Source organism: Diabrotica virgifera, chromosome 2 (assembly GCF_917563875.1).
Source record: "Diabrotica virgifera virgifera chromosome 2, PGI_DIABVI_V3a".
NCBI classification, from domain to species: domain Eukaryota; kingdom Metazoa; phylum Arthropoda; class Insecta; order Coleoptera; family Chrysomelidae; genus Diabrotica; species Diabrotica virgifera.
In genome coordinates, this window is record NC_065444.1 from 215,560,030 (window position 1) to 215,583,490 (window position 23,461).

Consider the following 23,461-nt stretch of genomic DNA (forward strand, 5'->3'; position numbering starts at 1 on the left):
ATAAAATATGATCCTGAGGTCATTGTCGTCTAACTTCTTTCTTGTCGTATATTCATTAATTGATCGTGTCGTACTTTATCGAATTCTTTTTATAGTCAGTAAAACCCGCATATGTAGCTTAATTGATGTCCAGGCACCTTTGTATTAGTATATTAAGAGAAAAAAGAGCTTCACACGTTCCTAGGCCTTTGAGAAACCCCCAGTTTATGATATATACGGTTATAGATGACTTCGAAATGCTGCAAAGACGAGGATCTATACTATAATATAATATATCTCTTCACATAAAATAGTATAAGGTAAACTTTGCGGTCTGAATGAATTTAGAATCAGTGGAATGTTGTCACATCAGAAATGTAGATATGTCTTGAGTTCAGCACCAGAATTAAATCGACTACAATTCATAAGTGTTAAATATAAAGGCATTTATTTATACATTACGTTGGTGCTCCGTGCTCCGTGCGCTCGGCGATCCAATCGGTGGCAGTTTATATGTAGAGGAGCGCATGTCATATCCGTTGGAGCAGTTACACAGAGCACAGAGCAGCAACGTAATTGATAGGTGCCTTAACAATGCGTTGCATGATAATAAAAGAAATCTTCCAGATGATGCGACTGGTGTCCGACACTGATTTGATATATTATTAACAAAGTAAGTTATCAATTGAAGTATGTAGCACAGAAAACGACAATAAATATATCGTCTCCATACCACCAGATTAACAACAGGTGGAATACTTTCTTTGGTTACACCCCCTGAGATTTTCAAACTTTATAAATAAAACAGGATGCCGAGGAAATTGAGATGAGAGAATTTTAAATAATTCACAACTCATCTGCTCAGCCTGGTAAAAGTTTTAACAACAAAAGATTCCTTTAATCAAACAGGATGCCGAGGAAATATTTCCTCGGCATCCTCGGCATCCTGTGTGATTTATAAATTTTGAAAATCTCAGGAGGTGTAACCAAAGAAAGTATTCCACCTGTTGTCAATCTGGTGGTATGGAGACGATATTTATTGTCGTTTTCTGTGCTACTTCGATTGATAACTTACTTTGTTTTTCGGTAGATGGCTCTAGTTCATCCGTGACATTTCTTTCTTTGCAATTCGGAAGAGTCCAAAGTACGATACGTGGAGAAATCGGAGAGAAGAGGATATGGGACTACTGATGAGGGGGAAAAACCTCCGAAACCGGTATAGATTCTTCCTGCACTCTCCGATTTAACCAGAGTATTATGCAGCTGCTGCATTTTCGTGTTGCAAAGAAATTAAAAATGTTTATACATTTTTGATATATGATTTTTAATGTTTATATTTATATTTATATATATAAATTATAACCGGTTCTATAGCGTTCTACGCCTTCCGGTACCCAATCGCCAAGCCTGTCGATCTAGCCAGTCTCTTTCTGTTTGTATTTGTTTGTAATGTTTATATTTACCTATTTATATTCCCTAACCTTCATTGGATGATTGAGAAGATAAAACTTGACAGAAAGGTGTGGTAGGAAGGTATTTTGTCGCCAAAACTATTTATTTATAACTGTAATGGAGTACGCATTAAAACGATTAGAGTGGATCTCAAAAGGTACTCACATCGATGGAAGGACATTAAATCATCTCAGATGTGCCGATGATATTGTTCTTATAACAGACGACTTTGAGAAGCCAGAGATATGATACAACAACTAAAGCTAGTAACCCAGAGAAACTATGAAAAAACGAAAACGGAGATTCCAATGACCTAATAGGAATCGAGAACTCTAGAAGTTGACGTTTGGACTTCCACTTAAAACCTCAATAAAATCAATTTCCAACTTGAATTGTGGCTTATTTCCCTATTAAAATAGCACATTACGTAAGATGCCACAAAGAAATATCTTCAGAACGATATGTAACCATGCAGTGCTTTATCGTCGTTCTGTCATGTGAGATCTTTTTATGACCATCCAATACACAATTATTCGGTTTTCTTGGTACTGATCTGTAGACCCCATGTATCCTACTCTTTAGTTAATTTTTGGGCCATAGTTTTTACCTTCTTCTTCTTCTTATAATAGGCCTCTTGGCTTGTTCCTTACCGATTTTGAGCTTGTATTCGTAGCTGTGATGTTGACTGCCAGCTATCTCGCCACCTTTTAAAGGGCCTTCCTATTGGTCTTTTGCCAGTTGGCTTCGAATCCCTGGCTATACGGGCTATTCTCTCGTGGTTAAAGATTCTCTTCGTGTTTAGAAATTCTCTCGTCTCGGACTGTTCTCTCTAGTTTTTACCTCTAGTGTTTAATAAATGGTTTATTTGCAATGAAAACTTACCGAACCGTTTCAAAAATGTTGATATGTTTCATGTTAATATAAAGATAAAATAATATTAAGATGTTTAGTACCATTTTGATCATCTTCTGAATTATATTTTAGTTGAAGACCGTACGACTTTCAAAATGGAATACAACGATCAACAGCCTAACGTTTACCGGAGAAATCCACACCAGCAAAATCAGCAGTATCTGAATGCTGGTTTCAACATAAGAGATAATGACAGTATTGAACCCTCAGAAACGCCACTGCCGACGAACAAAAATAAACCTGATCCAGAACTACTACATGCTTACGATAATTTTTATCATACTACAAAAAGTTTACTAGTCCTCTTTCAGATAATGGGGATAATGCCCATAGAGAGAGAAATGGGGAAAACTACTTACAGGTAAGACTAATTATGAACAAAATATAATATACAGGGTGTCCCGAAAAGATTGGTCATAAATTATACCACACATTCTGGGGTCAAAAATAGTTCGATTGAACCTAACTTACCTTAGTACAAATGTCCTCATAAAAAAAGTTACAGCCCTTTGAAGTTACAAAATGAAAATCGATTGTTTTCAATATATCGAAAAGTATTAGAGATTTTTTATTGAAAATGGACATGTATCATTCTTATGGCAGGAACATCTTAAAACAAAATTATAGTGAAATTTGTCCACCCCATAAAAAATGTATGGGGATTTTGTTCCCTTAAACCCCCCCAAACTTTTGTGTACGTTCCAATTAATTCATTATTGTGGTGCCATTAGTTAAACACAACGTTTTTAAAACTTTTTTTGCCTCCTAGTATTTTTTCGATAAGCCAGTTTTTATCGAGATGCGGCTTCTTTTCAATATATTTACGTAAAAATTTTATGGGGGTTTTGTTCCTTTAAACCCCCCAAATGTTTGTGTACGTTCCAATTAAACTATTATTGTGGTACCATTAGTTAAACACAGTGTTTTTAAGACTTTTGCCTCTTAGTCTTTTTTTTATAAGTCACCTTTTATCGAGATGCAGCTTCTTTTTCAAAATATACCTAAAATTGTAAATACATTTTCAGATTATTAACAGGTCTCTATAACCGTACTTAACCATACACAAATATGTGGTGGATTCGACAAATATTCAAAATATCTCGATAAACACTGGCTTATCGAAAAAGTACTAAGAGGTAAAACAGTTTTAGAAACATTGTGTTTAACTAATGGTGCCACAATAATAATTCAATTGGAACGTATACAAAAGTTCGGGGGGGTTTAAGGGAACAAAACCCCATAAAATTTTTATGGGGTGCACAAATTTCACTTTAATTTTATTTAAGATGTTGCTGCCATAAAAATGCCACATGTCCATTTTTAATAAAAAATCTCTGAGAGTTTTCGATATATGAAAAAAAATCGATTTTCATTTTGTAACTTCAAAGGGCTGTAACTTTTTTTGTGTGCACTATAATATATAGGTAAGTGAGGTTCAATCAATCTATTTTTGACCCCGGAATCTGTGGTATAATTTATGACCTATCTTTTCGGGACACCCTGTATTATACATTCACGTACAAAAATATTGCATATTTTGAAATTAACGTGTGAAATAAAAAATTTTTCCACCTACTTCTACCGAAAGTAAACTTTTCCTGACCTGATTGTAGGGAGCAAAGTCGTACTTTTTCTCCCTAGAGAGTAAAAGTACTTTTACTCACTAGGGAGTAAAAGTCAAAGTGACGTGATGGTATGTCATTGATGAAATAACTTGTTGACGCCCTATACAATATTTTATTATCTACATATTAAGTAAGTATCTATACATTTTAATGTTTATTTGTAGAACAGCCTGTATTTTGAAGAATGGTAAAAAACAGTAAATTGTTATTTTGATTTAACAATGTTTACATTAATAATTTTACTTATATTTGACAGCTGACAGTTATACTGTACCTAGTTGTTAGTTTTAGTTTTAGTTCTCTGATAAATTTTGTTAGTTAGTTACTTAAATAAAAAAATATGAAAAAAAAAATTTAAGAAACGCTTTTCTTCAGTTATGAGTGACTAAAATTTAAAATATTATAAAAAAATCAACCAAAAAGAAAAAAATAAAAAAAATCAAACTCGAAGGATTATTCGAAAAAAACGTTAGTCAAAAAAATGAAAAAATCAAACACATTCGTTAAAGAAAAGCGTGGGGCGCGTCTTCATCGAATAAACGGTTTTCGCCCCACGCTTTTCTTTAACGAATGTGTTTGATTTTTTCATTTTTTTGACTAACGTTTTTTTCGAATAATTCTTCGAGTTTGATTTTTTTTATTTTTTTCTTTTTGGTTGATTTTTTTATAATATTTTAAATTTTAGTCACTCATAACTGAAGAATAGTATACTGTACAACAAGTGAGAAAAAAGACATATCTCTCACGAGCGCCGAAGTTTGTTGCGCAAATTAAGCGAGGGAGAAATATGTCATTTTCTCACGTATTTTACACTCTACTTTTTCTATGGATATGTTGTTGTCAAGAGTTCAAACTTCAAAATCAAATAATTTAGGTGCTTTTAAGTATATTATATGCCTAAATTGAAATAAAATACATACATATATGTAGGTATTTAATATTATTAATATTTATAAATATACTTTATTTATTTAAAATTATAATTAACAGTAATATTTGAACAATTTTGAAACGTCATTGCTGGTAAATTTTGCTTCAACACATTTTCGGTAATTGAAAAATTAGCTGAAGTCGAAGTGGAAGGAGAAAATTGGCGAGATTCTACATGATGGTTATCTTCAGGTTGTAATGGGGGTAAAGGCTGAATTGAATCTACAATACTCTTCGATATTTGCATTTTGTTAGACATAGAATTATCAATGTAGGATTCAGCAACATTGCTCGATTTCCAGCCCCCATGACGTTTAAGAGTTAAAAGATCTGCTCCTGCATTTACCAAAATTGTAGCCGACGATCTTCGAAAACAGTGGCCCGTATATAATCCTGGATTCGGTATTTGCAAGAATTTCGCTATATCTTTTGCCATGGTGCCAAATTTATTTATCCCCACGGGCTGTTTCGTGCATTTACCCTTTTGGTAATTAAAAAAAACGTGTTTCCTCAGTGCATGGTTGAAGCTTCGCATATTTTTTATAAATATGGTACAATTCTCCTGTAACTGTGAAATTTCTAGGAACTTTTGTTTTAGTATCTGGTAATTTTACTAAAAGGGCCGAATTAAGATCTTCCATGTCATTAGTTTCTAATTTGCGAAGTTCATCGCAGCGGCATGCCCCTGTAAGGCCAATAGCTAACGCAGCCTATAAAATCAAAACAAAAAATTTAATCTTGATAAAAATTTATACATTTAAACATACCTTTATCAGCAAATACTTTTCATCTGGTGAGTTTTTAATAAATTAATTGCTAAATTTCTTCGGGGGTTAAAGTTTTGGATTGTTTTGGAACATATTTTTCAGATTTCCGTTTTAAAAAGGCTCGTAGTTTTGCATATTTTGATATGTCAACAGAGTTTTTAATAGTTATTGTACTCCGCAGCATGGCATTGAGTACTGGGACCATAATGTAGAAGGTTTTAATTTTCTTGACAACTCTTCGAAGTACACAAGCAAGGTATTTTCAGAAAATGAATTAACTTTCTCTTTTATTCTCCAGTCCATGAAATTTCTGTAAGCGATTTCGTACTTTTCTCTTGAAATGCTTGGTAAAAAATTATTGCAAACATCGGATGCTTTCTCCACAATATTTGGGGGTGTACTTTCTAATTCAAAATCTTCGTCGTATTCCATTATAATTAACACAGATAATGAGAACTGCTTTAGTAAGTATGAAATATTTTTAAAAAATATGACATTGACAAGTTGACAATTATTGAAGATCAATATTTGTGTTTGTATTGTGCATGTTACCATGGAAACGGCGATCTTATATGGAAAACCAGCGGAGAACCAGTGAGAAAAAATATTTCTCACTGCAATGGCCGACTTTTCTCACTGTATGAGAAATTGTTCGTTTTGAATGTATGTAAGTAGTGAGAGAAGTTGCATATTTTCTTAAAGCGTTTCTTAAAATTTTTTTTTCATATTTTTTTATTTTTAACTTTTTAGTCTTACACTTTTCAAACAATAAACGCTACGGTCATGTTTAATGTAAGTATATGACAGATACATTTTTTGCATTTATTTCAACTTTTGATACATACATTGTACATTTTCTGTAATTTCTTCATACATTTCTTAAATCAAAATCATTTACACCTATTACAGTTTTCGCAGTATTTCCATCTCTTCTAATGCTTTACTATTGCACGGTGTAGACCCTGTTAATTTCTCGCAATACAGTTCTTCGATGCGCAAGCCGTCTAAAGGTACGTATCCATGCAAGGGTAACCCTCGCTCGGTGTAGCAGCTCCACATAGTGGATAGGTCGGTGATCGCTGCTCGGCTCGGAGCTCACCTTCTTCGATTCGACCGCTTTGCGGTTTATATGTAGGGGAGCGCATGCTGTATCCATTTGAGCAGTTACACCGAGCGAGGTTCACCATTGTATGAATATGTACCTTAATGATTACAATCGGCTCAATTCAACGTAAGCTTTGCAGGCTCAATGCAGGCTTTTAAGCCTGTCCTAACGCAAACACTTTCGGGCCCAAGTTTTATGGACAGTCGAAGCCCACGACAATACTAAGGGCAGCATTCGTCTCTCTGCGGTGCCATAACTCTTTTTCGCTGAAAACTGGATAAAAATCAAACAGAAACTGGATAAATTTGAAACTTTATTGTTTATGTATGAAGCATAGCGTAAACAATTAACGTAAAAAGTGAAATTATGTATAGTTCATATAATTAGCTACAATCTGTAAAAGTTTTAAGTTTCTACATTGTAAAAACAAGAGAATTTAAGCATTTTGCATTAAAATCTTTTTTTTATTTAAACAATTCATAAACACAAAAAAAAATTTTGATTGACTATATTCGTGTATTGTTCCCACGAATGCATATGTCTGCAAAATTTAATTCATTTGCATTGAAGAAAAAGCAGTCAAATCAACGTCTAAAGATTTGACGCAAACTGTTTAACTAAATAAAAGCGTTTAAAAAGCGTTTAATAATAAATTATTTTTTAAAAATGAAAAAATGACTTGTTATTTGAGGAAGGTGGAAAAATCATATGTATAACATGTGAGTAAAGTGCCTTTTCCTCCCTTAAATGATTACTGCATGTAAACTTCATTCTCTGGAGGAAAAGACACTATTTACTCCCATGTTGTATAGATATGATATTTCCACCTTCCTCGAATAACAAGTCCTAACTATCAAAATTTATTAGAGAACTAAAACTAAAACTAACAAGTAGGTACAGTATAACTGTCAGCTGTAGCAGTTTGCTCCCTTGTTATAAAAATGGATATTGTGCTGCCCCCAGTGTCATAGGAATAGGATTTCTTTCCGAATGTGATGTTTTCAAGTATCATATAAATGGTATAATCGGATTTAAATTTGAAATTTGATATGGGCTATATGGTAGCCAATATACTTTTTATATTGAATTTCATCAAGGTAGGTATTCACTATTCTACCGAGATGAAGACCTGCGTCATGGTGCATTCTTCTTCTTCTTCGGGTGCTATGTCCGTTTATCGAACGTTAGCGATCATGTTGGCTATCATAACTTTATTCGCAGCAGATCTGAAGAGCGATTCCGAAGTGTGACCAAACCATTGCCTCAAATTTCTTAACCAAGATGTTCTTCTTCTTCCTCGACTTCTTTTGCCTAATATTTTACCCTGCATAATTAGATGTTATCAGTTATAATCAGTTATAATGAGAGGTAGCAGATACAGGATGCTGCAGTTAATACTCAATGGAAAGATCGACAGAAAAAGAGGAATTGGTCGAAAGAAATATTCATGGCTCCGAAACCTTCGTCAATGGACTGGCTTATCAGCAGATCAATTGTTACATGCCGCACAAGATCGAGAACGATATCGGCAAATTGTTATGGAAGCTACCCACGCCTAAAAATTTGGGCACGGTACTTAAAGAAGAAGAAGATAATTAGATGTAGAATGTTATATTTTTCCGGATGTCTACATGGTGCATTACACAAATTTATTATCCAATATGGCTGGCAAATGGCAAAACATAACCTTTTAAAATGTTTTTAATGTGCATATCAGCTGTCATTTAACCAATCACCTCCACAAGTTCGATATCTCCTTTCCAAGAAATACCACTCCATAGCAATATGCCGCCACCACCAAAATTAGCACTTTGTATGAGGTTACATCTGGCATAGTGTTCATCATATGGAAGCAAGATTTATAAAACTTCGTCTACAAAAAAGTTGGCGAAGAGTATATCAGTTATAATCTCATAAAGTGCGTTAGTTTTGGTGGTGGCGGCATAGTGCTACCACAGTATATTTCCCTCTTTATACTGTGGTGCTACGGAGCGGTATTGCTTTGAAAGGACATACCGAACACGTGGATGTGATTAGGCGAATGCCAACTGATATGTACCGGGTGTCCCAATAAGAATGGCTCTCGGCCATATCTCAGGAACCGTTTATAGTAGAGCTTTGAAATAAAAAATTTTATAACAAAAGTTGCCTCAGGAAAAGCCTGGAAATTATTTTCATAATTGTGGGTCCACCGCTAGAGGGCGTAATTGAATATCAAAAATAAAAAAATCTAAATTTTACAAAATTTTCCTAATGAAGGGGCACTGAAAATCCGATGATTGTATTCTTCATCAAATTCTGCGCATATTTAATTTAACAAGTTTAACTCTACCTTTGCTAAGAGGTGGGGGTGAGTGGGAACCTTGTTATGAAAAAAAGTCCGGTTCTGCTAAATCAAATTTTGAAAACTGGGTCTTGTTGAAGACAGATCTTTTTCTTCAATGTAAGCGTGATCATTTTGAACCATCCTAATAAGTAATAAGCCAGCTGGGAGGCGTTATTTAATTTTTTTCAGAAATCTAGTTTTCTTTGGAAAATATTAAATACAAGTATGCATTTTTAATCATACTTTATAAAATTAGATTAAATTAGCAATAGAATAGCGAAAACCGCATGTCGATAACTTTTTTTTATCTCAAGATATCTCGAGAAACGTGTAAATTTTATACATAACTGTTACTATCACCGGTAAGCTAAGTTAATGAAAAGTAGTGTGCTGTGGAAAAAAACAAAATAACATTTTCCAGATGTCAACGTATAAAAATATAATTAATTAAAACAACAATATAAAGAGAGACAATACTATTAAAATTAAATATAACACAGAACAAAAAGAACTACTTAGTGACGACCTAAATATTCAAATTGTTGCCCATCATATACTACTCTAGGATACATTCTCCAGAGAAAACTAAAGGCCATTCAAAGCATATTGAAAGCAGAAATTGAGACTGCTGTTCAATCTACTCTTGAAAGAGTAAATGTTTGCAACGAAAATGATGGGCAAAAATTTGAACGTTTATGTCATCACTAAATAGTTGTTTTTATTTCTTTGTAATAGGGCTTCTCAACGCTTCTCATTTGTTTCGAGCCTCCGTCATATGCCGTATAATCCGTGTATAATATTAATATACGAGATATGAACGAGGCTCGAAACAAATGAGAAGCGTTGAAAAGACCTAATATACGTTGACAGCTGGAAAATGTTTCTTTGTTGTTTCCATAGCACACTACTTTTAATTAATTTCGTTTACCGGTGACAGTAACTGTTATGTTTTTAAATTTACACGTTGTGTAAGATATCTCGACATAGAAAAAAGGTATTAACATGCGGTTTTCGCTATTCTGTTGCTAATTTTGTCTAATTTTGTAATATGGTATTAAAAATGCATGTTTGTATTTAATATTTTCCAAGGAACACTAGATTTCTGAAAAAAAAATTAAATAACGCATTCTAGCTGGCATATTACTCAGTAAGTTGGTTGCAAATCATAACTTTTACATTGACGAAGAAGATCTGTCTTCAACAAGACCAAGTTTGCAAAATTTGATTAAGCAGAACCGGACTCACAGCCAGTTTTTCATAACAAAGTTCCCACTCACCCCACCTCTTATTTCCAAAGGTAGACCTAAACTTGTCAAATCAAATATGCGTAGAATTTTATGAAGAATACGACGATCGGATTTCCAGTGCCCCTTCACTAGGAAAATTTTGTAAAATTTAGATTTTTTAATTTTTGATATTCAATTACTCCCTCTAGCGGTGGTCCCACAATTATGAAAATAATTTCCAGGCTTTTCCTAGGGCAACTTTTGTTATAAATTTTTTATTTCAAAGCTCTACTATAAACGGTTCCTATGATATGGCCGAGAGCCATTCTTATTGGGACACCCGGTACATTGAAAATATTTAAGAAAATCATGTTTTGCCATTTGAAAGCCATATTAAATATGACATATTGGTGTTAATGCACGTCTTCATGTCGCTAGTATAGTGAAGACTTACCTTGATGAGATTCAATTTAAATATTATACTGGCCAGCATAAAGCCCAGATCAGACTTAAATCCAATTAGAGCATTTATATGATACTTTAAAACATGAAACACTTCCTATGATACTGGGGGGCTCAGGATAACAGCACAAAAAATTTCATTTCACATGCATATGCAATATAATTGGCTGTGAGTATATTATAATATAATAATATTATAATATACAGAGTGTTCCAACGAAAATGTGACCCCTCCCCAGTAACTCAGAAAGCAAGAGTTTCTTCAGAATTTAAAAAAACATGTCAATTTGTATTGAAAGGGGGACGAATTTATGCAAAATTCGTCCCCCTTTCCCTGTCCCGCATCAACCCACAGCTTTTTTTAAATAGCAAGTGTGGTCGAGTGGCACATCATTCGAAATGTATTTTTTTTCTCTACAGAACCCTCTATTTTTTTTTAATTTGCGGAATAACTTTAAAGATAATTTTGTATTTAACTAATTCATAATAGATTTGTTAAGTCCAAAATTATCTTCAAATTTATTGCGTAAATTAAAAAAATAGAGCGTCGTTTAGAGAAAAAAATAACCTTTCAAATGATGTGCCACTCGACCACACTTGCTATTAAAAAAAAAGTGGGGGTCGATGCGGGGCAGTAGGGGGTTACCTTTGAGGGCATGAATTTTGCGTGAAAAGTCGTCCCCCTCCCATTAAAAATTGACGTGTTTTTTTTTTTAATTTTGAAGAAGCTGTTGGTTTCTGAGTTTCTGGGGAGTCAAATTTTCGTTGGAACAGATTATTATACAGATACATAATATACAGTCGGTTCGCTAAACTCAGACACAACTGACTAGTGATTTTAGTAGGTAATTTTTTGTTTTTGGTCAATTTTGCCAAAATTGGCAAAATTACTAACTCTTTAGTAATTATTAACTATTTAGTCATTACTTTTTTTGCTAATTTTATAGAATACCTAATCTTATAGAATCCATTATCTTTAAAATAGGTAGCTTGAAAACAACTTACTCTATCGCATGTTGACAAAAGGCTAATATTTACGTATATAAAGTAACAAGAATAAAAAACACGCTGAAATAATTATTACGATAACGGCGTAGATTGTGAGGGGAAAGAAGTAAGTATATATCCCTACAGCACGCCTCTGGTAATAGCGGAAAACTAGCTTTTAACACTATAATAGTTAAAGTATCCTAAAATATGTAAACTGTTTGTCAAGTTTGAACAAAAAATGTATATCTCTGTATATCAGTTGTAAGCAGCCACATTTTATTTAAGCGTTTTAGGTTCAATCTTCGCATTTTGTGCTAAGGTTGGTCCAGTTACTATATGAACAATCCTTAATGAAACATCCTGTATAAGTTTGTAATATATAATATAAAAAAATAATAAGTTTGTATCCTGAATACAGTACGTGCCTCCTAGTGGCGGGATACGGGCAACAATACATTGGCTTATAGGACAGTCCTTACAGTAGGGATCCTGACCTATATAGAAAAATGCAGGCGGGTGTGGGGTAATACTGCACTTTGGTTACATTGATGGTGTATTGGCTAAACGTGCAGGGCAGGGTATGGTACTGATAGAAAAGGCATTCAGGCATCAAATATCCAAAAAATCTTTTCAGGCCATAATATTGAAAAGACCTTCTCCAACGCAATAAAAACTTATACTGAAATGATGGCATCTCCTGAGGTAAAATATTCCGGAAGTAAAATGAGCCTCCATTCGGATCTCCGGGTGAGGATTATCTCAGGGGGAACACCATTACAGGTTAGAAAAATCAGGATGGGATCTTGGAATCTTGGTAGTCTTACAGGTAAGAGTCTGGAGTTAGTGGATGCGCTCAAACGAAGAAGAGTTCAAAGTGCTTGTATTCAAGAAACTAAGTGGAAAGGACAAAGGGCGAAAGAACTAGATGAACGATACAAATTGTGGTATGTAGGGAGTAGTAATACTAGAAATGGAGTTGGTATTATTGCTGATAGTGAAATGAAAGATAACGTAGTAGAAGTTGTAAGAACGAGTGATAGAATGATGTCAGTGAAATTTGTAATTGATACAGAGGTATTGAATGTTGTGTGTGTATGCTCCCCAAACAGGTCTGGATGAGAATGAAAGAAGAGCTTTCTATGACCAATTAGGAGACGTACTGAGTGATATTCTAGCAGAGGAGAAAGTTATAATAGGAGGTGATTTCAATGCACATGTGGGCCAAACCAAGAGAGGATATGAAACAATACATGGGGGATTAGGCCTTGGAACTAGAAATGAAGCTGGAGATGACATGCTTGAATTAGCAACAGCATTGGATATGGCGATTGTTAACACCTTCTTTAAAAAGAGAGAAACTCAACTTATTACCTGCAAAAGTGGACAACATCAATCCCAAATAGACTACTTCATGATAAGGAAAGAAGGCATACGTGAATGCAAGGACTGCAAGGTAATAATTAGTGAGACAGTAAGCCAACAACATAAGCTGCTTGTTCTGGACATCGAAGTAAAAAAGCAAATCTAACCAAAAATATCAGAGAGGACCACAAAAAATCAAGTGGTGGCTGCTAAAAGATGAGAAAGAAGGTATATTCGGAGAAAAATGGTCAGTAGTATTAGAGAGACTGCTATTGAAATACTTGGGAAAACGTCAGGAAAAAAGTTTGAGGATAAAGAGACTTGGTGGTGGTCAAACGAAGTACAAGGAAAAATAAAAGGGAAGAGAAAATTATATAAAAAGTGGCAAGAAACCAGATCCGACACAGATCTTCAAAACTATATGGTGGCGAAAAGGGAATCGAAAGTAGCAGTATCAAAAGCCAAAGTAGAAGCGTATTCAAACCTATACGATCAACTTGATACCAGGGAAAGCGAAACGAAGATATATAAAATAGCCAAACATAGAGCAAAAAAGCAAAAGATTTTAATCAGATTAGATGTATCCGAGATGAAAAAAATAAAATACTAGTTCACGAAAGATATGTCAAAAAGAGATGGAGAAAGTACTTTGACAGCGTATTAAAATAAATAGTTTGACAGAAAGCCTGTAGAGTCAACGGAGACAGTAGCAGCAATGATCACCAAAATAACAAACGAGGAAGTGGCTCAAGCGCTTCAAAAAATAAAGAAAGGAACAGTATGACCAGACGATATTCCTGGGGAAGTATGGAAAGCATTGGGAGAGACAGGAACAAGGTATATTTAATAGAATTATGGAAGTTGGACAAATGCCAGACGAATGGAGAAGCAGTATACTGGTACCTGTTTACAAAAACAAGGGAGATATACAACAATGTACAAACTACAGGGTTATAAAACTGCTTAGCCACACCATGAAAATATGGGAAAGAGTAATTGATAGACGGATACGTGAAGAGACCGAAATATCCGAGAATCAATTTGGCTTTATGCAGGGTAGATCAACAACAGACGCAATTTTCATTATAAGGCAGTTGATGGAAAAATACAGGAGTAAAGAAACAAACGCTCATATGGTATTCATTGATCTTGAGAAAGCGTATGATAGAGCTCCTCGCGAGATTCTGTGGTGGCCACTCAATAAGAAAGGAGTCCCTGGTGAATACGTAAACATTGTGAGGGATATGTATGAGGGAGTAACGACTAGTGTTAGGACAGGTGTGGGAGAGACTGATAAATTTCATGTGAAAGTAGGATTGCACCAAGGCGCTGTGCTTAGTCCATATTTATTCTCATTAATTTTGGACCAGATAACAGCGAAACTACAGGGTAACATTCCATGGTGCTTAATGTATGCTGATGATGTCGTGTTAGTAGGAAATAGTGAAAGAGACTTAGAACAAAAACTGGAAGAGTGGAGACAAGCCCTGGAGAAAAATGGTTTAAAACTTAGTAGGACAAAAGCAGAGTATTTGGAATGTTCATTTAAAGATGGAGATACTACAAATAAAATGGTATCTTTGGATGGTGAAATGATTGTGAGAAACAATAGTTTTAACTACCTAGGATCGGTATTACAGAGTAATGGAGAAATAGATAGAGATGCATGCAGTAGAATTAGGACTGGATGGATGAAGTGCAAAGAAGCGAGTGGTGTGTTGTGTGACAGAAAAATTCCAATGAAGCTGAAGGGAAAATTCTACAAAACAGTCATAAAACCAGCTATGATGTACGGAACTGAATGTTGGGCAGTGAAAAAGAAAGAGGAACAACGAATTCATGTGGCGGAAATGAGAATGCTTAGATGGATGAGTGGAGTGACAAAGAATGATAAAATTAAAATGAGTATATTAGGGGAAGTCTAGGTGTGGCACCAATTGATGCCAAAATGAGAGAGCATAGGTTAAGAAGGTTTGGTCATGTTCAACGTCGAGACGTTAATCACCCAATACGAAGAATAGCTGAAGTGCAGATTCCTGGAAGGAGTAGGAGAGGAAGACCAAAGAAGACCTGGGGGAGACGATAAGACATCATTTATTCTTATTTGCTTTATATTTACATTTACTTATATAATTAATGTATTTAATATTTGACAGCAGTGTAAGATACCTGGGAGAGTGATGGAGGCTCATTTTCTTGGCGCCCATGGTTTGTTAGTTTTATCTAATTGGTTCTTCTCTGGCACTTATCCATCTTTATACATTTTCAGAACATTAGTCTTATCTTAGTATATACCTTTTCTAATCATCATTATCTACTTGAGCTACTGTTCTTCGATAGGCATGCAAACGAACCGTATCCATCCTTGAGTGTCTCTTAGTAGTTCTCTTGCATCTCTTGCTAGAAACTCTTGCTCTATTCAGTTTGCTATTGTCTATTCATACTATTACTTCTATCCCTTATATTTTCCCCTGTCTTCAGTACTACTACTACAAAGTAGTAGTTTTTTCTTACTTCGGCCTCAACGTAGAAGCCACCCCTCTCTCTCTTCATTCTTGTCCCATAGCAAACATATAGTTAATTTCTTTTCTACTTCTGTTGGAGTTTATCCCTCTCTTTACATTCACTCCAACAGAAGTTCTTCTATTTTTGTTCCACTGGCTTTTGTTGGTAAAGGGTATTAACATTGATATGACCCAAGATAGAATTGTGTGGAGAAATGCAATTAGGGAAGCCGACCCCGCATAGGGATAAGGAAAAGAGAATGATTATGATAAAAAAATAATAAGTTTATCAATAAAGTTCATATCAAACCCTTTTTTCAGGACGTCATAGATTATCGAATTCTCTCTAACGCATTAAAGTTGGAAGTGACAGAAAAAAAACGTACCACCGTGATTATTATATATAGAACTTAGAAAATCGTGTATTCGTTGACGAGTATTTGCATATTAAAACGACTTATACTTATAAATAATGTAAAATTGGTTGGCGATTACAATATTCTAAATAGATAACCAATCAATGATCCGAATAAAGATAATTTGACACAAAGTTAATCGATACTTTAACAAGATTAACAGGTAAAATGCCAATTTTAATTTCTAGGTTAATATTTTTCAGCGACGTAAATATAAATATTTTCTGTCATTGGTATCTTCGAATATTGTATAGTGAAATTTGATTTTATATTTATTTATTTTAACATTACAATACTTTAAATATTAATATTCTGGAAAATATTTCTATAATTATTGATGTTTATATAAATTATAAAATCATTTTTTTGGTAAAATTGTGGCTTATTTCCCATTAAAAGTAATTGATTATAAAAATGCCACAAGAAAATAGCTTCGGAACAACATAAATATAAATATTCTGACAATTCTCCGATTTAACTAAAATGCCATGCAATGATTTGCGACAATCTAAAAATGCTATATGACGTCAAAATTAATGACGCACTGAAAAAAGACTTTGGGATGAACTGTAGTTTAATTTTTGTCACCTATTTTCATCGCATATAAAGTCAAGGTAGAAAGACCGTGTAACTCCAGTAAGGTTATAGTAAATAATCGTAACTTCAAAAATATTTATTAGGGCTGAAAAGATAATAATATACATATTTGTACTTATATTTCGCTAAAACAGGTGTAAATTGTGATTTCTTAGTAAAAATATTAGATTTGCACAATTTTTTGGATTACAGTGTTTAAAGAATGATGTTTAAACTTTCTCCTGTAAAGTTTGTCTTTCCGGAGCTACAAGTAATGCTAATTACATTGAATATTTATTCTCTGAATACAGTAATGTGGAAAAAGCATTATTAATTATCATAGTAGATGCTATACAGTATTATTCAACCTGATGAAAACTGCGAAGGGGGACGTACCTACATATTATACTACTTAAATGAACTCAAATGAAAATAAAGAAAAAATTCTTACTATAATAACACCTCCTTTTTGAACAAAATACCCATTTGTAGGATAGAGCTCCATAAGACAACGAATACTTGAAAAATAATAGTTTTATTACTACGGCTATATTTTTTCCATATCTCTGTATGTCTCCAAATATTTTCGGAACTATCTGAACCATAACTATAAAAATAAAAGTATTTTCTTTTTTCATTGCATATGGTTTCTTTATTTTGTTCATAAAATGTTTTATTGCTCAAACTTTTACAGATGGACATCTGCTACAAACGTATGGGCTTACTTTGTTTTTGGAGTTGAAACAATATTTGTCACGAGGGTATTTCAAGAACGTCTTAATTTAGTTTTACTTCCTGGAAAACGGTTCGATGAATATATTTATGCAATCATTTTTTTGAGCATACTTATTCCACATTTTCTTTTGCCGATTGGAGCATGGACTAATGGATTAGAAGTTGCTAAGTTTAAAAATATGTGGACAAAATTTCAGGTATTATATTTTTTAATATAATGTATATTCAAATTAAGTCTATACAATATAGATTATACTACCTATTAATTTAGTTAGACAGATTTAATATTCATTTAAAATACACGGTTGAAATCAAATAACACATCGTCATATAGTCCATGTGGTGAGACCGCTCCCGTCTGAAAAACATTTCTAATTCGGTTTCTCTGCGGATGGCGGATTCATATTCAAAAATGTCCCCTTTAAACAAATCTGAAGGGTACCGGACGGAATTTTTGGGCAGAAATTGTTTAAACAATATTTTTTTATACAAATACATAAGATCACGTTTTATTGCTCCATTTATTGCTCCAAAAAATATAATTTTAGGTTTTTTGGGTGATTCTAAACAAGAAAGCTATCTTGTGATTTTTCTAAAAAATTGACAGTTTTCGAGTTATAGGCGATTTAAAATCTAAAAAATGCGAAAATACGCATTTTCGAGGCTTAAAAATTCATATTTAAATTAGTATTTTTAAGGGTACCAATATCTTGCATTAAAGTCTAAACATTCGTTTTCAAGATTCCGAAAAGTGATCGGGTCTAACTTCAATTTAGACCGCAGTTTTTTTATTGTTAATTATGCCTGTCCATCCGGTTTTTTTGGTTATTTCCTCCGAAAAATATTTTTTCTAGATTATTTGGAACATTCTAAATAAAATAAGTTTCTTGACATTTTTCTCAAAAGTTACTAGTTTTAAAGTTATAAGCGATTTAAAATGCGAAAATGTTTTTTTTTTGTCATTTTTCGACCAGAATATGTGAAAGTGGGCTGAAGAACTGACAAAACAAGCAGAAACAGCTGCAGAACACAACATAACTAGAAAGCTATACCAAACTTCTAGACGACTAACCAAAAATGGGCCCAACTGTTCGAATATTGAAGATCCAAGACAGGTGAATTACTTACTACAACAGATGATTAAGTAGAGAGATGGGAGGAGCATTTTCAGGAGATGCTAGACACGCCCAGGGGTAACTCAGATGAAATTGTCGAAAATCCGCAGAATATAGACTTGCATAAATATATCTTGCGAGCCACCTTCCAAAACGGACATAATAACAGCTATCATACCTTTGAGAAATAACAATCAAATCTCTGTAAAATAACAAGTCCCCGGTAATCGAGATCATTGCTGCCGGAACACTTAAAACTGATTCGCATGTAACTGCTGAACTTTTGCTCCCGAGATGTGTGGGAAACAAACCGAATTCTAGCATGCTGGAAAATAAGTAAAATTATTAAGCTTTATTAAGCTGGAAAATAGGTAAAAATTAAAGAGAAATAACCTTGCTTACCACCATAAATAAAATTTTCACGACCGTCATACTTAAAAGATTAACAATTTAAACAAGAAAGAAAATAATCGTTTCGTTTTGATTCAATTCGAGTCTCTTGCCATCCTCTGACACCTGATGTTTCGAAATCTATTCCTTGTCAAAGAGGCTTTGCAAGAAGACTGAATTGGACCATAACTAAACGAAGAAGATGGTGCAAATATTAAAATATTTGCACCGGAATATATTTAAACTGTCCTCTAACGGGGAACGATGAAATGAGTGAAAAATAATTTCGACCACGAATCAAGTAATCTGTTAACCGAGGTACACAGTACCAAGCTGCGCCGCTAGGAGAACACTCCAATAATGCGTCGCAGATTACTTATATGAAACGTGCTCATTTTGTACTCTAATATAGAGTATGGTATGACAAGAAAGAAAATAATCGTTTGTTTTGATTCAATTAGAGTCTCTTGCCATCCTTTGACACCTGATATTTCGGAATCTATTCTTTGTCAAAGAGGCTTTGCAAGAAGACTGAATTGGACCATAACGAAACGAAGAAGATGGTGCAATGAACGATGAAATGAGTGAAAAATATATTTTTAATAATAATTTAATTAATATTTGCACCATCTTCTTCGGTTCGTTATGGTCCAATTTAGTCTTCTTGCAAAGCCTCTTTGACAAATAATAGATTTCGAAACATCAGGTGTCAGAGGATGGCAAGAGACTCGAATTGAATCAAAACGAAACGATTATTTTCTTTCTTGTCATACCATACTCTGTATTAGAGTACAAAATGACCACGTTTCGTATACGTTATCTGTGACGCATTATTGGAGTGTTATCCTAGCAGCGCAGCTTGGTACTGTGTACCTCGGTTAACAGATTACTTGATTCGTGGTCGAAATTATTTTTCACTCATTTAATTTAAACAAGGTTGAATTTCGAGCTAATCAAGGAGGTTTTGGACCAGAATCCTCCTGCATAGGCCACATTATTACTGTGAGGGTAATAGGAAAAATCGGTTGAATGGAACACACCCCTATACATGGTTTTTGTTGATTTCGAACGTGCCTTTGACTGATTATCTAATGCTGCCATCGAAAATTTTAGAGCTAAGATATATTCCGCCTAAAGTAATTTCCAATATAAAGTCACTGTACACTAAGGCGAAATGCAGCGAGACACACAATGGGATCAACAGTGACGAATTTGACGTACTTACTGGAGTCAGACAGGGATAGAAGCTTATGTATACCTATGTATATGAGATATATCGGATATATTGGATATATGTGATATACTGAATATGTTCCCTCCAATAATTTAAAATGGTATATTTTACCTCCGAAGATTGCTGACTGACTGCTGACTGAATGCTGACCAAAAAATTTGCAGACTTGCTAAATAAGGAGATAGAAGAAAATTTTGACGATAACCAAGATAGAAACACTGAGGAAACATGAAAAATATTTATAGATCTGGTAATAAATGCTGCCAAGAGAACATGTGGAACGTGCAGAACGATCAAGAAGAAAAACAGACCTCTTGGTGGAATGACAACATCAAAGCGGCAGTAAAAATGAAAAAGAATAAGTGGCAAAAATACTTAAGGAAAAGAACACCTGCAAATTATAAAGAATACAAACAACGAGTAAAAGTCAATGAACTAGTAAGATTAGCGAAAGAGAAGTCATGGAAGAAATTCGGTGAGAAGATCGAAAGAAAATATATTTGCAAAAATACTAGCAAGAGACAAAAAAACAGGTTTGGACTCGAATGACTTGCTGAGAAAGACCTAAAATAGATAAGAAGATATCAGATATTGCCAAAATTGTTGCCAATGTCAGATAGGGGAAGCCACTCGAAAAGGAAAGATTTAGTTAAACTTAATAATATAATTCAAAACATAGACTGTTATGTTAAAAATTTAATGATTGCATCACGACCTTACAATGACTGTTAAAGTATTATAGATACTATGATTATTGTACATAAAAGTAAAATTTATTTAAATTTGTTTTTAACTTTTGAACTTTAGCAATATACCTACGTTACATAATGTAGGTATATAAGGTAGATAACTACCTACATAATGTAGGTATGTATATAAGGTAGGTATATAAGGTAGGTTACTACCTCTTTGTTTCTCACCTTGGTATTTATCTACATTATATTTTATAATATAGATCTATGTCTTAAAATCATCTTGGCTATTTCACTTTCTTTATGATTAATTTACGGATTTTTTCAGTACAAGTACTACTGTGTAACAGGTACTCCTATCATCTTTAAAGATTTGACAGTAATTACATGGTCGTTATGCATCATATCATGGGTAATTGGTATTTTAATGATGTTAGCTCAGTTTTACCTTCAACCTGATATGCTGTTGTGGCACAGCATTGCTTATTACCACATACTTGCCATGCTAAACTGTCTATGTTCCTTATGGTACATAAACTGTAGAGCAAAAGGAAGAGTAGCAAGATGGCTATCTGAAAACTTACACAATGCTTTAAACAGCTCAGATCCCGCTACTAGATTGGCCGAGTATAGAGATTTGTGGGTAGATCTGTCTCATATGATGCAGCAGTTGGGTAAGTTTTTTTTACATTAATCACAATATATTTATCATTTATTATACATGTTACCAGCCAAACCCGATTTCAGGACAAACTAGTTTGGCCTAAACGCGATAGGATAAACTGGTTTGGAAAAGGCCAAACTAAATTATCCTAATACTAACATGGCACCCTGCAAGATAATCTAGTAAGCCCTTTATAATATACCAATAAATAGATAAACTGAATAAAATACATACTCTGTAATTGGAAATAATCATTTTTATTCAAAGATAATGACTCGTCGTTAAAATTAATGGACAATTATTGGTAATACAAACAATCATATTATAAAAAATAATCAGTGTTTTTATAAAAAGAATAATAACTATACCTCAATTATAAACATTATTTATTTTTCCATGGAGTGTTTTAGTGACATTTGCGATTATTATTGCCTTCTTGCTTTTGCATCTGTTTGTGGAACAGTTTTTGTTGCATCAGTCATAGAACACTCTTTCTCTCTTACATATTTTATCTTATTAAGTACAGGTGTACATAGTAGAAAAATGCCCGCCTCTTTTTACTACTATTGGTTTCGAAATTCGATACTGAAGGATTTACAAATATCACACACACATTCGATTAAAAGTTTTTGTAATTCAATTGTCGTCAAATAATTTAGTACATTGCTTATAAAAGGAAGAGTTACCAAATATGGCATCCAAATTAAAATACTATTTGTGGACATTTTTTTAAGTAGTTAACTGTTTGGTTATTCAAATATATTATTAGCATTAAAGGTCAGCCCATTAAGTATGGAATGAGTAACACTGGGCAAATAAAAATTATTCAGGAATAAATTTTTATTACTCTTTTAAGGTATTTTATATAATTATATGCTATTATAAACAGATATATAAATTAATGAGTGTACTGGGTGGATCAATTCTTCTACAAAGATCTGCTCCTTGTTTATTATTTATACTTAATCAGATATTAGATGAAAGTGTTGGATAAACTTTTATTCATTTACCCTTATATTTTTATTAGTATTTAGCTTCATATTGACATATTGTTTTATCTCTCTCTTCCTGTCCCCTGGAGGAAGTGTAGTGGTCAGCAGGATGAATTATTTGTCCTGTGATCGGTCCACGGAATTCGTAACATTCTTCTCCAACATAGCATTTCAGTGTCGTCTATATTTCTTCAAAATCAACTATTACCTTCGCTTTCGCTGAACCTATTCGGTGAAAAATGGTGACCGTTTTATTCCAGTTTCACTACACTATTAATATATCACTACATATCAAATATCCTTGATCACTTTTTAAATGGTGTATAGATAAAAGTGTTGTGTGATTGGGTAGAACGCGATCTTATTCTTCAAAAAATATGTCTCGTATTTCAGCGCCATTTCAGCACCTGGTTAATTGGAAGGATACTACAAATCTGGCCTCCACATAAGTGGTCTGTAGCTTCGACATGATAGCTGTTCAATTTTAAACGTTCTTGTTGTTGATTGGATAGGAAGGGTAGCGTAATCTAGCCTCCATGCTAGGTACATCATTTCCTTCATACGGTACTTCCAATATTTAATATTTTATTCAAGTGGACAGTAAAGGTAAAACACAAACAACTATTGTTTCTTAATTATTTATTTATACAATAATGTGACATTTTACATAGAAATATGAGTATTTAATTTGGATTAAATATATGTTTACTTGTCGAATTTTTCCACCGTCTGAACAAAACAGCTGATCGGAGCCATTAGACCTAACAACAAAACGCGAAATAAAATGTGTATTTTAAAACTGTTGGATAAACAGTACCTACAATCAGAAAATCTCTACCTTACAATCAGAAAAACTTACCTTTAAAAAGGTACTCGATTACTAAATAACAAGAATATCAAAAAACACGACTGAATGACTGAATATCAGCTTTTTATGATGACACAAACACATCACATATAACATATAATGACTGAATGAACACAGATTCACACACAGATAGATAGCA

The 23,461-nt window shown here is 33.6% G+C and overlaps 2 protein-coding genes across 2 annotated transcripts in view; one reads left to right on the forward strand and one right to left on the reverse strand.

Moving 5' to 3' along the window:
• The window catches only part of LOC126880921 (thrombospondin type-1 domain-containing protein 4-like), a 727,288-nt gene that overhangs the window by 182,816 nt on the left and 521,011 nt on the right, over positions 1-23,461 (reverse strand). The gene's annotated exons all lie outside the window — the stretch shown is intronic.
• Positions 1-23,461, forward strand: part of LOC114327774 (gustatory and odorant receptor 22-like) — a 56,931-nt gene that overhangs the window by 7,498 nt on the left and 25,972 nt on the right. Inside the window, exons 2-4 of the mRNA XM_050643087.1 lie at positions 2,416-2,704; positions 17,327-17,564; positions 21,127-21,472. Of these exons, the coding sequence (XP_050499044.1) occupies positions 2,439-2,704; positions 17,327-17,564; positions 21,127-21,472 (850 nt within the window). The 5' untranslated portion in view covers positions 2,416-2,438. The remainder of the gene's footprint in view (positions 1-2,415; positions 2,705-17,326; positions 17,565-21,126; positions 21,473-23,461) is intronic.